General features: G+C 41.1%; 1 protein-coding gene across 2 annotated transcripts in view; it reads left to right on the top strand.

Moving 5' to 3' along the window:
- The window catches only part of LOC126419086 (uncharacterized), a 91,686-nt gene that overhangs the window by 14,772 nt on the left and 56,843 nt on the right, over positions 1-20,071 (top strand). For both annotated transcript variants that reach the window (XM_050086175.1, XM_050086174.1), the window contains exons 2-4: positions 10,890-11,128; positions 14,309-14,515; positions 17,260-17,565. In XM_050086175.1, coding sequence (XP_049942132.1) covers positions 10,890-11,128; positions 14,309-14,515; positions 17,260-17,565 — 752 coding nt within the window. The remainder of the gene's footprint in view (positions 1-10,889; positions 11,129-14,308; positions 14,516-17,259; positions 17,566-20,071) is intronic.

The raw sequence follows: 20,071 nt of genomic DNA, 5'->3' as shown, positions 1-20,071 counted from the left end.
TGACTGACCTACACTGAGGCTAAGAGGAGATTTGAGGGTCTACATCCTGTGGCTATGACCTCCTCTTACGCTACCGCTATGAGAACAGTTGTCACCCCATCAGTTCCTTGCATTCCTGTTGCCTCTCAGAACCAGAAGACTACACCTGCCCCCTTGACGGTGGGGGGCACTTCCCTGCTGTTGCTCCTGCACCACCTACTTTAGGAGCAACACCCCCTCAATCATCAGGGATATTAGTCCCCACTCCTGAGCCACAGAAGTGTAAGTCTTCTTCAGTTCCTCTCGCTAGGAAGGGGTCTCTTGGGTCACTCCCTTCCCGGGTTCCTGCTAGTGGGAAAGATGACACCTGCCAGTGGCTGAAGATCCCAAAAAAGCAGCTGGTCATAGGGCTTCACACTCATCCTCAGTCCCAGAGACTGAATTAGTGAAGTCCTCCCAGCCAGGGAAACCCAAGAAGCAGCAAGAGAAATCCAAAAACAAGGTCTCCAAGACCAAGGGAATTGCGGTGGCACCCACACCACTGCTACCTACCAACTCTGAGTCTGCAGATGTGGTGGAGTTCCTGGTGTCTGCTGAGGACCTGGATCTCACTGGACCCTGACACAATGGATATAGACTGCTCAGGCAAAAGGTCGGTAGCAGCAGATGACCCTGGGGCATAAACTGCCTCATTCAATGTTCCATGCCTTCCCAGTCTCACGATGACATCATCCTCCAGTGGAATTGCAGCGGCTTTTTTCCACTGCCTGGCTGAGCTAAGGCAACTGTTAAGCTTTACACCTGCTTTCTGCATTGCCCTCCAGGAAACCTGATTCCCGGCAATGTGGACCCCTGCCCTCTGTGGCTATAAGGGATATTACAGGAACCATTGTGACTATAATCGAGTGTCAGGTGGAGTTTACGTTTATGTCCTAAACTCAGTCTGTAGTGAACCTGTGCCCCTTCAAACCCCTCTTGAAGCTGTGGCTGTCAGAAAAGGATGACACAGGAAATAACTGTTTGCAATATATATCTTCCTCCAGATGGTGCAGTATCCCTGAATGTATTAACTGCACTGATTGATCAACTCCCTAAACCTTTCCTACTTTTGGGAGATTTTAACGCCCATAACCCCTTGTGTGGTGGCACCCTGCTTACTGGCCGAGCCAGAGATGTCTCAGTTTGACCTCTGCGTCTTAAATACTGGGGCCGACACACATTTCAGAGTGGCTCATGGTAGCCACTTGACTATTGATTTATCAATTTGCAGCTGAGGACTTTTCTTATCTATCCACTGGAGAGCACATAATGACCTGTGTGGTAGTGACCACTTCCCCATCGTCCTGTCACTGTCCTGGCGTCTGGCCCACAGACACCTGCTCAGATGGGCTGTAAACATGGCAGACTGGGAAACTTTCACCTCTGCTGTCACTGTTGAATGTCCCCCACACGGTAACATCGATGTGATGGTTGAGCAGGTGACTACAACAATCGTTTCTGTGGCAGAAAACACAATCTCTCGCTCTTTAGGGTGCCCCCGGCGAAAGGCAGTGCTTTTAGTGGTTGTCGGAAGTCACTGAAGCAATTAAGGAATGTTGGCGAGCTCTACAGCGGCATAAGCGACACCTTTCCCTGGAGCGCCTCATAGCCTTTAAATGGCTTTGCACCCATGTTCACCAACTTATCAGACGACGGAAGCAGGAGTGTTGGCAGAGATATGTCTCGACCATTGGGTGCCATACGTCACCTTTTCAAGTCTGAGCAAAGATCAAATGTGTTTTTGGGTACCAGACCCCAACAGGTGTTCCCGGTGGTAACATAAATCGTGTGTTATCTACCGACGCAAACGTGATTGCCGAGAACTTTGCGGCGAATGGAAAGGAAAGTCCTCTCATTCACTATATGCCACAGTGAATCCTATAACGCCCCATTTACAGAGTGGGTGCTCCTCAGTGCCCTTGCACATTGCCCCGACACAGCTCCTGGGCCAGATCAGATCCACAGTCAGATGATTAAACATCTCTCATCTGACTACTAGTGACATCTCCTCGTAATCTTCAACTGGCTCTGGTGCGATGGTGTCTTTCCATCGCAGTGGTGGGAGAGCACCATCATTCTGCTGCTCAAACTCAGTAAAAACCTGCTTGATGTGGATAGCTATTGGCCCATCAGCCTCACCAACGTTCTTTGTAAGCTGCTGGAACGTATGGTGTGTCAGCTGTTGGGTTGGGTCCTGGAGTCATGTGGGCTACTGGCTCCATGTCAGGGTGGCTTCCACCAGGGTTGCTCTACCACTGATAATCGTCCCTCAAGTCTGCCATATGAACAGCCTTTTCCAGATGCCAACACCTGGTTGCTGTCTTTTTTTGATTTATGAAAAGTGTGTGACACCACCTGGCGACATCATATCCTTTCCATATTATACGAGTGGGGTCTCCGAGAGCCACTCCCGATTTTCATCCAAAATTTCCTGTCGCTTTGTACTTTCCGTGTCCAAGTTGGTTCCTCCCATTGTTCCCCCCATATCCAGGAGAGTGGGTTCCCACAGGACTCGGTATTGAGTATCTCTCTATTTTTAGTGGCCATTAACAGTCTAGGAGCAGCTGTAGGGCTGTCCATCTCACCTTCTCTGTATCCAGACAACTTCTGCATTTCATACTGATCCACCAGTAGTGGTGTAGCTGAGCGGCGCCTACAGGGAGCCATCCACAAAGCGCAGTCATGGGATCTAGCCCACGGTTTCAAGTTTTTGGCCACAAAGTCCTTTGTTATGCACTTCTGTCGATGTCATACCGTTCATCCAGAACCAGAACTTTACCTTAATGATGATCCACTGACTGTAGTGGTGACACATCGGTTCTTAGGACTGGTTTTCGATGCCCGATTGACTTGGCTTCCTCACCTTCGTCAGCTTAAGCAGAAGTGCTGGCACCACCTCAATGCCCTCCGCTGCCTGAGCATCGCCAACTGGGTTGCAGGTCGCTCTACTCTGCTGCAGCTCTACAGAGCCTTTGTTCAATCCTGCTTTGACTATGGGAGTCCGGTGTATGATTCGGCCGCGTCCTCAGTGTTGCGCTTATTTGACCCAGTGCACCACTGTGGAATTTGCTTAGCGACAGGAGCTTTTAGGACGAGTCCAGTGACCAGCGTCGTTATGGAGGCCAGAGGCCCCCCATTGTGGGTTAGGTGTGCACAACTGCTGGCCAGTTACGTTGCACACATTCGTAGTTCTCCTGCGCATCCGAATAGCCGTCTCCTTTTCCCATCCATGGCGGTTCATCTCCCGCATTGGCAGGCCAGGTCAGGGCTTCCAATTGCAGTTCGTGTCCAATCCCTTCTTTCCGAACTGGAGTCCTTGGCTTTACCACCTATACTTGAAGTCCATTCACATACACCTCCATGGTGTACACCTAGGCCACGGCTTTGCCTGGACCTTTCACGTGGCCCTAAGGACTCAGTTAACCCGCTGCCACTTCCTCTCTTTTCTTGACATGTACCGAGGCCACAAAGTGGTTTCCACCGACGGCTCAATGGCTGATGGTCACGTCGGCTTCGCGTATGTCTATGGAGGACATATTGAGCAGCATTCCTTGCTCGATAGCTGCAGATTTTCACTGCTGAGCTGGTGGCTATATCTCATCCTCTTGAGCACATCTGTTCATGCCCTGGGGAGTTGTTTCTTCTGTGTACTGACTCCTTGAGCAGCCTACAAGCTATTGATCAGGGCTACCCTCATCATCCTTTGGTAGCGACCATCCAGGAGTCCATCTATGCCCTGGAATAGTCCGGTTGTTCAGTGGTGTTTGTCTGGAACCCAGGTCATGTCGGAATCCCAGGCAACGAACTTGCCGACAGGCTGGCCAAACAGGCTACGCAGAAACTGCTTATGGAGATCGGCTTCTCTGTAACTGACCTGCATTCAGTACTACACCACAAGGTTTTGTGGTTTTGGGAGATGGAATGGCTTAGCCTCAGCATGCACAACAAACTGCATGCCATTAAGCAGATTAAGAATGTGTAACAGTCCTCCATGCGGGCTCTCGCAGGGACTCTGTGGTTCTCTGCCGACTCGGCATTGGCTACACTTGGGTGACACACGGCTACCTCCTGCACCGTGATGACCCACCTTAGTGTTGGTGCAGTGCCTGGCTGACAGTGGCCCATATCTTGGTGACTGTCCTCCTTTGGCTGCCCTGCGATGGACTCTTCAGTTACTGGACTCATTGCCATTAATTTTAGCTGACAACGCTTCATCGGCTAATTTAGTTTTACGTTTTGTACGTGATGGTGGGTTTTATCATTCTACATAAGTTTCAGCACATATCCTTCGTCCCTTTGTGCTCTCCACTCTAATGCTTTTAGGATGGATGTTTTAATGTGTCACCAAGTGGCTGGCTTTTCCTTTTTATTCTCGTGTTCGTCCAGCCACGGTCATCTGCTCTCTTGTTTTTACCCCTGTTTCTTGCTTCTTTCTGTGGCTTTCTTTTAGTGTTGCATCCATAGTAGTGCTGGTTATGCTTCTGTTGTTCTTCTGGTTCTTCCTTTTTCCCATTATTGTGCTGTATGTCTCCTTACTTTTCTTCTTTCCCTTGTGCAATTATTTTACTGGGAACAAGGGACCAATAACCTCATAGTTTGGTCCCTTCCCCTCCCTCTTTTAAACCAAACAACTCAACAAACTTTTGATGAAATTTATGTTCTTTCATGGATCTTCTTTATCTTCTATACTAATGCTACTTGGTAGGATTCCAGACTGATGTAAAAATACTCAAGACTTAGTCAAACAATGGTTTTGATAGCTACATCTGTTATAAGTGAATTAGGGAAAGGAGATAGTGGAGTTGATGTGACTCAGACAGACTCAACAAAAAGACTGCTAAACAAGTAAGCTTTCAGCCAAAAGGTCTTCTTCTGAAGTAGACAACACACATACATGACCACTATCTCTGGGGCTGCCGAAAGATTTCTTGTTTAGGAGTCTTCTTTTTTTTTTTACTCAACAGTAGCAATCTATCCTTCTCATAATATTTTCATATTCCATCCTGGATTTTTCCATTGTTTAATAAGAGAATTATGTTTCCTTTGTATTCTTCTAGTGAGTCTCAGTCTGGTATCTCCTTTTCCTGCGACTAGTTTTGTATAAGTGCTCCAATTTGTATCACTGGTTGCGTACTCCCTTTGTTTTTGCATTCAACTGCTGACCTTTTTCAGAATTAATAATTATGTAATGGAAGTACAAAATACATAAAACAGCCCATTTATACAAATATTGGTCAAAATGTTGATGCTTAAGGCCAAATCAGAAAGAAGTAACTGCCTTGTGATACCACTCTACATGTGAGAGTGTACTACACTGAAGAGCCAAAGAAACTGGTACACCTGCCTCATATTGTGTAGACCCCTTTGCGTGCATGCAGAAGTACCACAACACAACATGGCATAGACTCGACTAATGTCTGAAGTAGTGCTGGAGGGAATTGACACCATGAATCCTACAGGGCTGTCTATAAATCCGTAAGAGTACAAGAGGGTGAAGATCTCTTCTGAATAGCATGTTGCAAAGCATCCCAGAAATGCTCAATAATGGGGAGTTTGGTGGACAGCGGAAGTGTTTAAACACAGAAGAGTGTTCCTGTAGCCACTCTGTAGCAATTCTGGACATGTGGGCTGTCACATTGTCTTGTGGGAATTGCCCAATTCAATCAGAATGCAGAATGCATGTAAATGGATGCTGGTGATCAGACAGGATGCTTACATATGTGTCAGAGTTGTCTCTAGACCTATCAGGGTCCAATGTCACTCCAAATGCACATGCCCCACACCATTCCAGAGCCACCATCAACTTGAACAGTCCCCTCCTGACATGCAGAGTTCATGGATTCATGAGGCTGACTCGTCCAACAAGTCAACATGTTTCCAGCCATCAACAGTCCAAAGTCGGTGTTGACGAGCCCAGGAAAGGTGTAAAGCTTTGTGTCATGCAGTCATCGCGGGTACACGAGTGGACCTCCGTCTCTGAAAGTCCATATCGATGATCTACATCTACATTTATACTCCGCAAGCCACCCAACGGTGTGTGGCGGAGGGCACTTTCGCACACTGGCACTTGTTGATAGCCAAGCGTTGAAACCTGCAGCTATTTGCAGAAGGGCTGCACATGTTGAACGATTCTCATCAGCCATCATTGCTTTCATTCTTGCAGGATCTTTTTGTGGCTGCGCCTATGTCAGAGGTTTGATGTTTTACAGGTTCCTGATGTGGTGCACTCGTGAAATGGTCATAAGGGAAAATCCCCACTTCATCACTACCTCGGATATGCTGTGTCCCATCACTCGTGTGCCGACTGTAACACCATGTTAAAATGCACTTAAATCTTGATAACCTGCCTTTGTACGAGCAGTAAGTAATCTAACTGCCCCAGACACTTGTTGACTTATATAGATGTTGCAGACCATAGTGCCGTTTTCTGCCTGTTTACATATCTCTGTATTTACAAATGCCTTTACCAGTTTCTTTGCACTTCAGTGTAGAAATCTCAACTCATTGTCATCAGGAACATTATCGCTAGTTTTAAACTGACATTTATTTTTCAGTGGAATGGGGAAAAGTTTTAATGTTGTGGCAAATTGCTTTGGAGTGATCAAAAGTGTGTTTATGTACTTCACCTTCAGCTGCAGGAAGACGTATTGTCAATGTTTACTCACTTGTCCCTCTCTTTTCTCTGACAGATAAACTTTGGTTGATGATCATTTTTGTTTTTGTTTTTGTCATTATTAATGTAACGATGGTACTTTCAGTATACTTCTTCCTGTCTGCATATCACTTTATCTCTGCTGAAGGAAGCTCCCAGCTGATGTTTCACATATCAACCCTTTCATATGGCTTGTGCATTGCCTTTTGGGTTTCCTCTTTCCCTAGACCTACACACAAGCCACTATCCAGGGCATGGAGGAGTTATTTTATGCCAGTATTAGCACCTGTCCTATTTCATTAGCATGTAGAGTATGGGAAAAATTGCGTCTATATGCGTAATATTTTACGTGATCTCAACAATTGGAGGAGCTGAGTAGTTGTGCTTTTCTGAGTTATATGTATATAATGGTCACTTGGAAATGGCCAAAGAGACTTAAATGAGGTAGTGTTTTCTTGAGCATCTATGTTGCACTTTCTTATGGGTTATACTGATCTTTTATGATCCAAGCTGGGTGTGTTTGAATTTATTCAATGTTTGCAGTCATGCCATCTTTGATAGTTCTCCAAATGCTGGAACAGTACTCCAGAATTGGTCAGGACTTTTCGGAATTTCATTTGCAGATGCTGGAAAGTTTATCACTCTCTTCCCAAGCAAACTCCCGCCCTTTTACCTTCTGTACTGCTGACTTCACATGTTAAGTCCAATTTATGTCACTTTGCAGTATTCAACCTGTACAAACTAGCTGACAGGCTCCAGATGTAAGGCACTAATCTTGTAATTGGATACTGCTAGGCTCTCTCTTTGTTATCTTTTATTTATTCACATTTGAAGAAAGCAGCTTTTCTGCATAGCAAATGGAATACTACCGAAGTTGTTTCTGAACAGTATAAGGAAATGATAGGTTGCTACTCACTACAAACATGACACATTGAGTTGCAGACAGGCACAGCGAAAAGATAGTTACACAATAAGCTTTTGGCTAAAGCCTTCTTCAGAAAAGGAGCACAATGAAAAGACATTTACACAGTAAGCTTTCGGCCAATGCCTTCTTCAAAAAAGGTATCTCTCTCTCTCTCTCTCTCTCTCTCTCTCTCTCTCTCTCTCTCTCTCTCTCTCTCTCTCACACACACACACACACACACACACACACACACACACAAGCATACTTCACGCATTCATGACCGCCATCTCCTATAGCATGATAGCATGGACTGGCATTCTGGTCTGAGCCGTGGAGATAGTGGTCGTGTGTGCACGAAGTGTTCTTGCTTGTGTGAATGAATGTTGGTATCCCACTGTTGTTTGGGGCTTCTCCAGGCATGTCTTTGCCAATCATTGGGGATCATTTAAAGCAAGAATCATCACTGAGGACAATTTTACTTCAGTCAATAAAATTCCAGGCTGAAGACATGTCTGGAGACACCCCAGGCAGCAGTGGGATACCAGCCTGACTGTTACCTACCATTCAGCCTGACAGCCAGGAATGATGGCCTGGAGTGCTATTTCTTTTCATTGCAGGACTCCTTTGCTTGTCATCTGTGGCACCCTTACAGCACAGTGGTACGTCAACAATATTCTATGCCCCTTTTTGTTGTTCTTCATGGCAAGCCATTCAGGGCTTACAATTCAGCAAGATAATGCCTTCCTCTAAACAATGAGAGTTTCTGCTGCTTGTCTTCATACTAGCCAAACCTCACATTGGGCAACAAGAGCACCAGATCTCTCTCCAATTGAGAACATTTGGAACATTATAGGCAGAGCTCTCCAACTATATAGGGATTTTGATGATCTAATGTGCCAATTGGACAGAATTTGGCATGATATCCCTCAGAACAACATCCAACAGCTCTGTCACTTAATGCCAAGCTAACTACTTGCATAAGGGCCAGAGGTGGACCAGTGCATTATTGACTTGCTCAATTTGTGAAGTTCTTGCCTTGAATAAATCATCAATTTTTTCTGAAATTGTAATAATTTGTTTGTATGTACATGTACATCACATCTACCAAAATCCATCCCATTCAGATAATTCCTTTGTAATGCATCATTTCTTTTTGTGCACAACATGAACAGCAAGGGTCCCAATGCACTTCCGTGGGCACACCCGAAGTTACTTCTGCATCTGACGATGTCCATCCAAGATAACATGCTGGGCCCTCACTACCAAAAAAACCTCAATCCAGTCAAAAATTTTACTCGATACGCCATATGATTGTACTTTGACAAGAACCATAGATGTGGTACTTAGTCAAAGGCTTACCAGAAATCAAGAAATACAGCGTCTACCAGATTGCCTTGATCCAAAGCTTTCAGTACATCATGTGAGAAGAGTGCATTGGGTTTCATATGGTCAATGTTTTTGGAATTCATAGTATTTGACAAGGAAGAGGTCATTCTGTTCAAGACACCTCATGATATTTGAGCTCATAATATGTTCTAAGATTCTATAACAAGTTGATGTGAAGTATATTGGACAGTAGTTTTGTGGATCCCTTCTACTACCCTCCTTGCAAACACATGTGACTTGCACTTTTTTCCAACTAATGGGCACAGTTTTTTGTTGAAGTGATCTGCAATAGGTTATATTTAGGAGAGAAGCTAACTCAACCACAAAACTGGTATGGAATCTGATAGGGATTCTGTTGGGTCCTGGAGATTTGTTCAGTTTTAACGATTTCAGCTGTTTCTCAACACCTCCGTCACTAGCACTTATTTCATTCATCTTTCCAGTGGTATGAGGATTAAATTGGGCAATTCTCGTAGATTTTCATTTTTAAAGGAACATTTGAAAATGGAGTTAAGCATTTCAGCTTTTGCTTTGCTATCCTCAGTTTCAGTTCCTGTATCATTTGCAAGTGACTGGACACTAACTTTGGTCCACTAACAGCCTTTACACATGACCAGAATTTCTTTGGATTTTCTGAAAGATCATTGGACAGTAATCTGCTATGATAGTCATTGAAGGCGTCACATATTGCTCTCTTGGCAGCCAGTCACTTTTCATTCAGCATATCTCTATCAATAGTCCTATGCTTTGTTTTACACCTGTTATGCAGTAGTCTCTGCTTCTTTCGAAGTTTCTTTACAGTGACTGTATACCATATAGCAGTGTTAATCATAAAGCTGTGAGCCTCAGTACTTGCAGATGTTAGTAAATATTTTTATTGGAAAATACCACTGTAATCAAGTAAACATTAAATACCAATTGCAGATAGACAGCAAATATCTAATATAACTTGGAAGGCAGCAGCTTTTTTCAGATTAGCAGCTTTCTTTCTGATTAAATTTAGCTGCCATAAGCACACGTGGTGTTAAGCAGTGTAGTGATTAGTTTATCATTAATACAGTATACAAATTGAGTTCCTCTGATTTGCTTATCTTTTGTTAATGTATACTTTGACTCTCACATCCATGAAAGTTCTGCCTCTTGTTGGGAAATATTGGACAAAATGAACGTACGAGTGACTAGTTGAAATTTGTGAAGAAAAAATACAGTATTTCTCATGAATATTGCCAAAAAGTAGATGCAGTTACAGAAACAGAAAGAAATTCTGTTCTTAAGTTATAACATTTTACTTCAGAGGCAAACTCATTGTAACATGTATTACAGTGTAAAGTAGGGTACTCATTTCACCCATAATGTTTATATAATTTTTCTGAATACAGTTAGCTTAGTCATGAAAGCAGAGATCCTCTATAACATTCCTAAAATTTTTGAAGTCTTTCACCAGAGGAAACAAAGATAATTCACAAATATATCTCATGGAGATTCACAGTCTATCAAGCAAGACCTTCATAACTTCTAGCTAATGTACTAGTCTAGCATTTAAGCAAGCAAAGGATATCTCACAATATCTAGCAAAAACTCACAGACTGTCAGGTAAAAAACACTACTGGGAGATACTACTGGGTGAGGCATTAATGGCAAAGTCTGTCAGTGCTACAGCAATAGGTATGGCATAGTCCAGTGGATCCTGGCATGTCACCTGAGGAAGGGCTGTGCAACATGGAATGGTTTGGGCATTTTATTGCAAGTTTAATGACTTGTTTAAAACTTTATTTTATTTTAATGAGACTGGTGTTTGAAAAATATATCTGATGTTTTACTTTACGTCAACATATCAGATAAGTCATACTAATAGAAATAAAAATTATAATAACTGCTGAAGATGCTGATATTGTTGTGAAATAAGTTGTCTGCTGTGCTTCTTGCAAGGGTCGGAAATGACGGTCTGCCTGCAGCCACAGAGCCTGCAGGAGCTGGTGATGGCTGCTGTGGTGACCAATGTGTGCCAGAGAGTGCGCCAGTTTCTGGCAGGCTTTTCTCAGCATGGTTATATTCTCAAAAGGCTCATCCCCAAGCGGACTAAGATGCCTCCATCATCACTCAAGCCACTCCATGAATTCCTGTACAGCAACCTACCTCCAGTCCTGTGTGCCCAACTTTGTGAAGAGGTGAGCACCATTTATTTATGTTTATTTTCTCTTCTCATTTTAGCTGTTGCATTTTAATTTTTTGTAATGTAATGTGTTTCATAAAAGTATTGTTACTTCCTACTTTATATGATAATTAAGTTCATTTCATCTTAAAAGGTTTTGAAATATGGTGCTACAGAAGGATGCTGAAGATTTGATGGGTAGATTGCATAGCTAATGAGGGGGGTTCTGAACAGAATTTGGGGGAAAAGAAAATTATGGTATAACTTGACTAAAAGAAGGGTTCAGTTGATAGGACACATTTTGAGACATCAAGAAATTGTCAATTTGGTATTAGAGGGAAGAGCAAGAGACGAGTACAAATTCAAAAGGATGTGGGTGGCAGTAGTTATTCGGAAATGAAGATACTTGCACGGGATAGAGTAGCATGAACGGAAAGGTGTATAAAACCAGTCTTTGGATTGAAAACCAGCGGCAACAACAACTACAACAACAATAACAACAACAACAACAACAAAAGATGCCTTTGACCGTCAGGATAATACTCTATGAGGAATTGCACGTACAGGATGACTCAAACGTCTATTAATATGACACACAAGCCTGAAGCGACATGAGGTTTTATTGAAACCAAAAATGTGTGCAAAAACTGGGCAACAGATTTAGCTGAACAGCAACACGCCAATGACGCCACATGAGGACACTCACAACTGCAGAATTTGGGCTGCTGAAAATCATAGAACTGCCATGAAAACCCCATTGTATGATGAGAAAATCACAGTTGGGTGTGAATTTACCACATTGTTTGTGATCGGATCCTTTTTCTCCAATGGAATGCATGCTGCTTCTTTTTAACCTATCACCATGACTGGTGTGAGGTACACTCATACATTACAGAATCACATAATTCCTAGCCTGGCTGATAAACACCTGTGGGAAGGTATGACTCTTCTGCAGGATGGCACTCAATCTGTATTGCTACATGTAAGAGAGATCTCTTGCACACACCGTTTGTTGGTGATCGCATGCTAAGCTGCCACTTGGCCTACTAGGTACCCAGGCCTCAATCCGTGTTGGTTACAGGCTTACCTGAATTTGCAAGTATACTGGTATCGTCCTGTCCCATTAGGGATGCTAAAGGACAACATCCAATGGCAATTTCTTGCCATACCTACTGAAAAGCTGTACATTGCTGCTAACAATATTGTCCCTCGTCTACAGGTATTGTTAATGAACGATGGTCGGCATGTAGAGCATTTGTTAGGAAGAACATTGTCTTTGCTAAACATCAGTTGTTGTGCTAAGTATTGCTTTTGTATTGTATGAAGTGCCATCTGTTGGTCATTCTGTGAACTTTTTTTTGTTTCCATAAAGCCACGCATTTGTTTGAACAATTTTTACCTCTCTGTCTTATTATTCTGTGACTTACTGAATTTTCAAATGTTAATTGACTTTTGGGTCACCCTGTATATAGCTCTTCTTAGCGAATTCTGAAATAGATTCAGATATAACTCCGTCTGTCTACAGTCACAGACATAACTGCAACTGTGCGGCACATTATTTAAAATAATCATATTTTGCATTTTGTGTTACAAAAAATATTTATCTGATCAAATAGACTCGATGTCTATGTACAGAATAAAACTGTAGCTTCTAGCTTGTGTAATCTTGTATTGCCTCAATCTTCATACACATCTCTTCGTACACTTTTCAGACTAGTTACATAATTGTACTTTCTTGTGTCTTTTACAACTTGCATGCTCCATACTTTAACATCTGACCAACAACTTCAACAGCTACTCCAAAAACTGGCCCACTTTAACAGTTATCTTGTGCTTGGCCTTGCACTGGCCATTACATAAAAATTTAACAATCAGTGATTACTAGTTACTTAATAGTATTAATACTGTTGTAAAATTTGAATGAGAAGTAATAGGTTCACAAGGACTTAAGTGTAATAGTAAGTTTTATGGTAATGAAGGGATTATTTGACAATGTATGTTTTCATACGCAATTTATTTTCTATATAAAAAGTATTGATTTTGAACAATTACTTTTGAAACATGCAAATTTCTGTGTAAGGGCTTAACGATTTTCATTGTTAAAATTTATGGACGATTCCCTGCTAAAAATTTGCTACAACCAACTGCCTTGTAATATGTATTAAAGATTCATAACTATATCTATTTACAATTTTAATAATTGATCTTGATGTTGTGCAGTATTTTTCTAGAATTTTTTAATCATTAATTTTGCATATTTTATCCAAAAATTGCATAACATGAGTAAATTATTATCTTTCTGGATTTGAAATTATTGTTTCAACACAAAGGAGATATGTATAGAAGAAATTCCAAATAATTCAGTTTTGTAATCTTGCAAACGGAATAGTATAACCAACTTTCTTATTCAGAGGGCATTCAAATAGTGTTGGACAATGAACAGTAACAGTGAAAGGAATAAAAACATTGATGGATATTAAAAAAAACTCAATGGAAGATACAATGTGTTGTGGAATTCACTGAACATTATGTATTGTTAACTCTTGTGTGAAATCTAAGGATGCCACATTCCGGGGTTGAATATGACATTCTTGTTTTGAAAATGTGTGATTAATATAATTGTTGTCTTATATTTATTTTTAACCAGATGACAGTCATAGATTTTACTGTTTCAACTGTGACAGGCACCTTCAGATCTTTAAACTAGAATAATGAAACATAGCAAAAAAAATAAAAAATAACAGCTTTATAAAAGGAAAACGTTCAGTGTACATAACCCAGTGTTGCAGTAGAAGCAGCCTCGTAATGCTGAGGCATGTATGTTGTCATATAGCTAAAGGTAATGTGTAAAGGAGTTTATGTACAGAAATACAAGAGACCTTCCTCCTGTCTTATTTTTTGTAAGCTATGGCTGACACATGTTAATAGTTCACTCTTTATCTTATTTTAAAACATACAATGAATATGTAGTAATCTTGTGGTTTGATCATTAGATTGTGTTTTTTGTCTTGCACATCTCTCTATGAACCCTTATACATGTTAGCTGAGGTAGTATGGCAACACATGTATCAGTGTCATGAAGTTTCCTTTGCTGCAACGCTCTTTTGCCATTACTTATGATAATGTTCATCTTGAAGTTGATGCGTAACATGTGAGAATTTGATAATCAGTATTTTTTGATGTTTTACATTTGCAGCTGTTGGCAGCATTTCAGAATCTGACTCGAGAAGAAGCTGAAGCGGGTGTTGGTAAAAGTGGGTATGGGGAGGCACGGTGGCAGCTGATGAATGATGTGTTGGAGGCCCTGCTACATCCCCAGCTATGGAACCTGAACCTCTCCCTGTGGCCCTCAGCACTTGCATCCACTTTCTACAGGAATGTGCGCAAGCTGACTGGTCTGAAGGTGTGACAGTGAGTGGGGAACCAGTTAAGATATACATACAATCTTTAGTTAAAATTGTGTTCTGAAACAGAAATCGACTTAGTCACTTTCTTTATTTTTATTGTCCTTCCTGACACTGTTGGGTGATGTGTCATAACAGTTATGGCACTCTTCTTTGCCTAGAGTCTGCAATGTTTCACAAGCATTAAGTTTGAATCTAGTTCTTCATGAATTTCTGCTCAAACATTTGAGTGGAGTGAAAGCAAGACTCCCAAGAAATTAAACAATAGGTTTCTGTCTGAATTTTCATTGCCAAACAATGAGTGGGAAATGGGCAAATGGGGAATCAGATTGACCATTATGTGGTGTAGTTCTGAGAAAAAGTGTTTATTTGTTTGATAATAGTCAAGATAATTGACAAAATAATAATTACGGATTTGAAGGAAAATTAAAATATTTCATGAACAACTCCTGCTGATGTGAAGTGTCAAAAAGTCCAAAAAGTTATTGTACATAAAAAAGATGCATTGCTGTAATATTTGATTTTTAATGTGGCTTCCTTTGAATCAGGTACAAAATTTAGTACATTTCAAGAGCATCAGCCACTAGGAAAACAAAGAAAATGTAAAAAATGTATCTTTTCAAGGCTTATTTATTTTGCACATAAAAAGTTACATTGGTGTGATATTTAACTGACAAAACGGTGTCTTTTAAATCAAGACCTAAATTCAGGACATTTTAAGAACAGGAGAGGCTAGGAAAGCAAATAAGGTGTCAATAAGATTATGCATTCTGAACACAATTTGATAATGAAAAAAAGAAAGAAACCAGTCAAATGTTTTGTGAAACGATTTGTCCAGAAGTAAGAAATAAAACAGATTATAAAAACATTTGATGCACCTTTGAATGAGGCTTGATATCATGTGCAGCAAATGAAGTGTAGTAAATGTTTCTTTAATCTATTTTATTTCTTACATTTAAATAAATCTAAATCATTTCACATAATTTTTACCTGACTTTTTAAAAATTTATTTATTTACTTTTTTACCAGTGAGTACAGGTCACTAATGAGTAGAACTATGTCATTTCAGAATTACATTTTGTTGAGTGCACATTCAAATGCACCAGAAATTTTTTATATGCGATACCATGGCACAAGATGGTATCCAAGGGGAATGGAGTTCATGGCACTGTCAAATTGTGAAATACTGGTCTATAAATGATTGTTGATTGGCTTCACTGCCAGGTCATACATTACATTTTCCAGATTTAATGAAGGAAGCTGTCAGTGATGTTTTTTGTGTGTAATAGGTTATAAGCACTTTTATACATATGTGCCTCACAAGCATCATTGTTGAATGAAAGAGCATCATTCCATCAAACAAAGTTATTTTTCAGATTTTATTCAACTGTTACAAATTGATATTGAGATTAAAACATAACTGTGTGGGTAGTAAAATTGTGAACAATGAGTAAGTTGTAAAATGTAAACTGTCAGGGCCAAAAATGTCGCAGCTATTAAAATATTATTGGCTATCATCTGTGCTCAAAACTTGACTATGACACTGTCGCCCAGACTATTTTAACAGCACACTGCTCTGCATACTATGGTTTGATATTAGTGGCAGTTTCAAAATGCATGCTACCTGGATTCAACCCCCAAACGTCGGCCTTTATCTTGTGTGCAGCTTGGACCTCTCCTACAATATGTCCGTCACTCCAACCCCCTCCCCTTGCCCGCGAAAGGCAAAGGTCCCGAGTTCAAGTCTCGGCCTGGCACACAGTTTTTATCTGCTAGGAAGTTTCATATCAGTGCACACTCCGCCGCAGAGTGAAAATCTCATTCTGGAAACATCCCCCAGGCTGTGGCTAAGCCATGTCTCCGCAATATCCTTTCTTTCAGGAGTGCTAGTTCTGCAAGGTTCACAGAAGAGCTTCTGTAAAGTTTGGAAGGTAGGAGACGAGATGCTGGCAGAAGTAAAGCTGTGAGGACAGGGCGTGAGTCGTGCTTGGGTAGCTCAGATGGTAGAGCACTTGCCCGCGAAAGGCAAAGGTCCCGAGTTTGAGTGTCGGCCCAGCACACAGTTTTAATCTGCCAGGAAGTTTCATATCAGTGCACACTCCGCTGCAGAGTGAAAATCTCATTCTGGAAACATCCCCCCGGCTGTGGTAAGCCATGTCTCCGCAATACCATTTCTTTCAGGAGTGCTAGTTCTGCAAGGTTCGCAGAAGAGCTTCTGTAAAGTTTGGAAGGTAGGAGACGAGGTACTGGCAGAAGTAAAGCTGTGAGGATGGGGCGTGAGTCGTGCTTGGGTAGCTCAGTTGGTAGAGCACTTGCCTGTGAAAGGCAAAGGTCCCAAGTTCTAGTGTCGGCCCAGCACACAGTTTTAATCTGCCAGGAAGTTTCAACTTGGTGATTGCTTGCTTTCCATATTTTTAAATATTTGTTAGCAAAGTTATGTGGTGTTACTTTTAAGTTCAAGAACTTCAAAATATTGATACTCAGCAGAGTGAATATGTTGATTTCATGAATTTCATCCCATATTCACATTACTTCAATTTTTGTCTAATCTTTTAGCAATCCACATTTTTACTTTAATATTTAGGACACATATTTTGGGATACTTTACTAAAAATTGTTTTATTGAAATGAATACCTTCATAAATCCATGTGGTTACAGATCTTGTTGTCTGATGTTATTTTTGCATTTGGGATGGCTGCATTTTATTTGGAATTTAACATCAGATTTCTATAAACTGTACAGCGACTTGGGCTACAAGGAGCGCTCCGCCCAGATGCGTGGTTGCCGGAGTGCCTCCCAGGCCTGCGGACGCTAGTGTCTGTGGACCTGCGTGAGAGCGGCTCTGACCTGCTGGTGGCTGCCCTGGCCCAAAACTGCCCAATGCTCGCAGAGCTCCACTTGGCATGGGCAGAGGCCGTCACTGACCGGGCAGTGCCTGCGCTGCTGCAAATGCGGAGCCTGCACTGGCTCGACATTGGTGAAACTGGCATCAGCATCTCTGGTGTTTCTGACCTCATTAGCGGTCTCCCATCTCTTTATGAAATTTCAGTGAGTATCTATTCGCAGATACTTTAACATAGGGATTTTTCACTGTTATCACATCCTTGGCACATAAACCAAAGGATTAAGAGACTTTGACCTGCCTGATAGGGAATCTCAGCAGGAGAAGAAAACACCTAAGAAAATAACTTATTTCAAAGCATATAGATTACTAAGAGGTTATTGAAATAAAACACACTCCATCGTAAATTTGGGTACCTTCATGGGAGAGTGATGAATCTAAAATTGGAGACCGTGATAGTGTATCACTGTTCTGCCCACTTGCAGTGAAGTACTCAGTCTGTCGACCCAGCGGCACCAGCAGCAACAGTACTTAAGTCCTTGACAGACACAATGGACAGAACAGCCTCTGCCTCGCAGACTTCCATTTAAAAGTGAAATGACCTGATGTGAAGACAACTTTGCCCTCTGTCTCTGTCTCTGATGCCATTTGCCAGTCTCTGCCCTCCTTGTGGAGGGAGGGTGATTACTTTGATTGGAGGTTGAGGGTGTCTGTCTGGTATCTCTCCTAGTAGCTGTATCCTTTCTCTCTCACCCCGTGTGCCCTCTGATTTCCTGAAAAATGCTACTTTACTTATTTCACCTATCTTGAGAGCATGATTTTACTGTCTAGTTTATGCCCTTGCTTCTATCTCTTGTGAGTTGTTGCTCCTCAGGTGTTTTGACAACTCCCAAAACACAGTGTTTCTGTATTTTATGTGTGTGCACTTGACACAGACTACATTTTTCTTATTATAAAAGGGGTATATTGCTGTCTTTTATATTTTGTCAGATGGTTCTCACAGTCATAATCCAAATCATGCATGCCCATTATAGTAAGAATTTATTTCTTTTAACAGTTACGCTCCAACTGTCAGAATACATTGTGCATATGTTAACTGTGTTAGAGCTGCTTTTTTTACTGAAACCTCTGAGTTCCATTATTTTATGACGGGCCCTATGCCTTGACATAAGGTTCCATGTTTACATCATCAAGAATTTATTTCTGTTAAGTTTCCAAAGACATGACTTATTGTTCATGAATACAACATTGTATCATCTACGGCAAGCAGACAAATGTGTTACTATTCTGAAATTTGGAAGAAAATTTATCTCAAGACAAATGTGTTACTATTCTGAAATTTGGAAGAAAATTTATCTCAATTTGTAAGTGTTCTCATGTTGAAACCACAGATAATTGCATGTAGAGTCCTTGAATATTGTACAGTCTTTGTCTCTCATTAGGCGATCTCAAGAAGTTTTCACCACTTCAAATACTGACGAAACATGTTATCAGAGAAAGATTGACACATTTTGGAAAGATGACAAGTAATATCTACATTATATAATTTCATGTACATTCATAAGAAGAGATAAGTGTGGAGCCTACAGCAAGCTAGGATATCAAAGATTTTATCAAAAATTTTCCATCCTGTCTCTCATTGATTAATATAGTATTAAAATGGAAGAGAACAGACAGAAAACTGAAATAACTCCATCTTCAAATGTTCCTTTACTAAGAAAGGTACAGAAGTACAGGGGCTGGACAAAATTATGGAAGCACAATGAGAAATGCTTGCTTGAATATAAATACAGATGCTAGGAAAACCTATGAATTTTGCTGTTTGTATTTGACAATTATTGGCATGTACACAATGTCCCTAATACATTGTAAGTGTTAGCTGTGGTCAGAGCAGTGTTCTGTGTAGTTGTGTGCATTATGTTAGAGTAAAGTGAAGTCAAACCTGGGCACATTATTGGTGCTCATATGGTGGGTGCTTTGGTCACCTAGGAACATGAGGTGTTTGGTGTTTCAAGTGGTACCATATCAAAGACTTATATTGCATACAGGGAAAGCATTGCTATGTCACAACATGGACAAAAATGTGTGTGCTGAATGATTGTGACAGATGTTCATTGAAGGGGACTGTGATGAAAAATAAGGAAACGACAGCTGCAAAAATCCCTGTAGTACTGGATGTCACACTCGCAAACCTTGCCGGCACCAAAACAGCACAAACGTGGCCCCATAACCTGGAAATTGCAGGGCTAACTGGGGTTCCAAAATCACACTTCAGTGATGCAAATGCCAGTAACAGAAAAATGTGGTGCCAAAGCCATAAAACTAGACTGTGGACCAGTGGGTGAAAGTCATTTGGTCAGGTGAGTCCCATTTCACACAGTTTCCAACTTTAGCTGAATTTACATTCCGAGAATGAAACATGGCGGGGTTTCAGAAATGATTTGGGCAACGATACCTTGGTATTCCATGTGACCTGTGGTTACTCTTCAAGGTTAATAATAATAATAATAATAATAATAATAATAGTACTTTATTCAACATCAAATGATTAATTGCATATGTATGAAAACAGGTTACAGTTCTTGATACATAGCACAATAATACATTCTTCTGAATACATAATTGATTAACAAAATGATTAAATTACTAGTAAAATGGTTTGCTTAACACTATTTACATATTTTTTCGAAGCACTTTGTATTCTGCATGTAA

Source organism: Schistocerca serialis, chromosome 9 (genome assembly GCF_023864345.2).
Source record: "Schistocerca serialis cubense isolate TAMUIC-IGC-003099 chromosome 9, iqSchSeri2.2, whole genome shotgun sequence".
NCBI classification, from domain to species: Eukaryota; Metazoa; Arthropoda; class Insecta; order Orthoptera; family Acrididae; genus Schistocerca; species Schistocerca serialis.
Note: the sequence above shows the minus strand (reverse complement) of the source record. Positions and strands in the feature narration are given on the sequence as shown.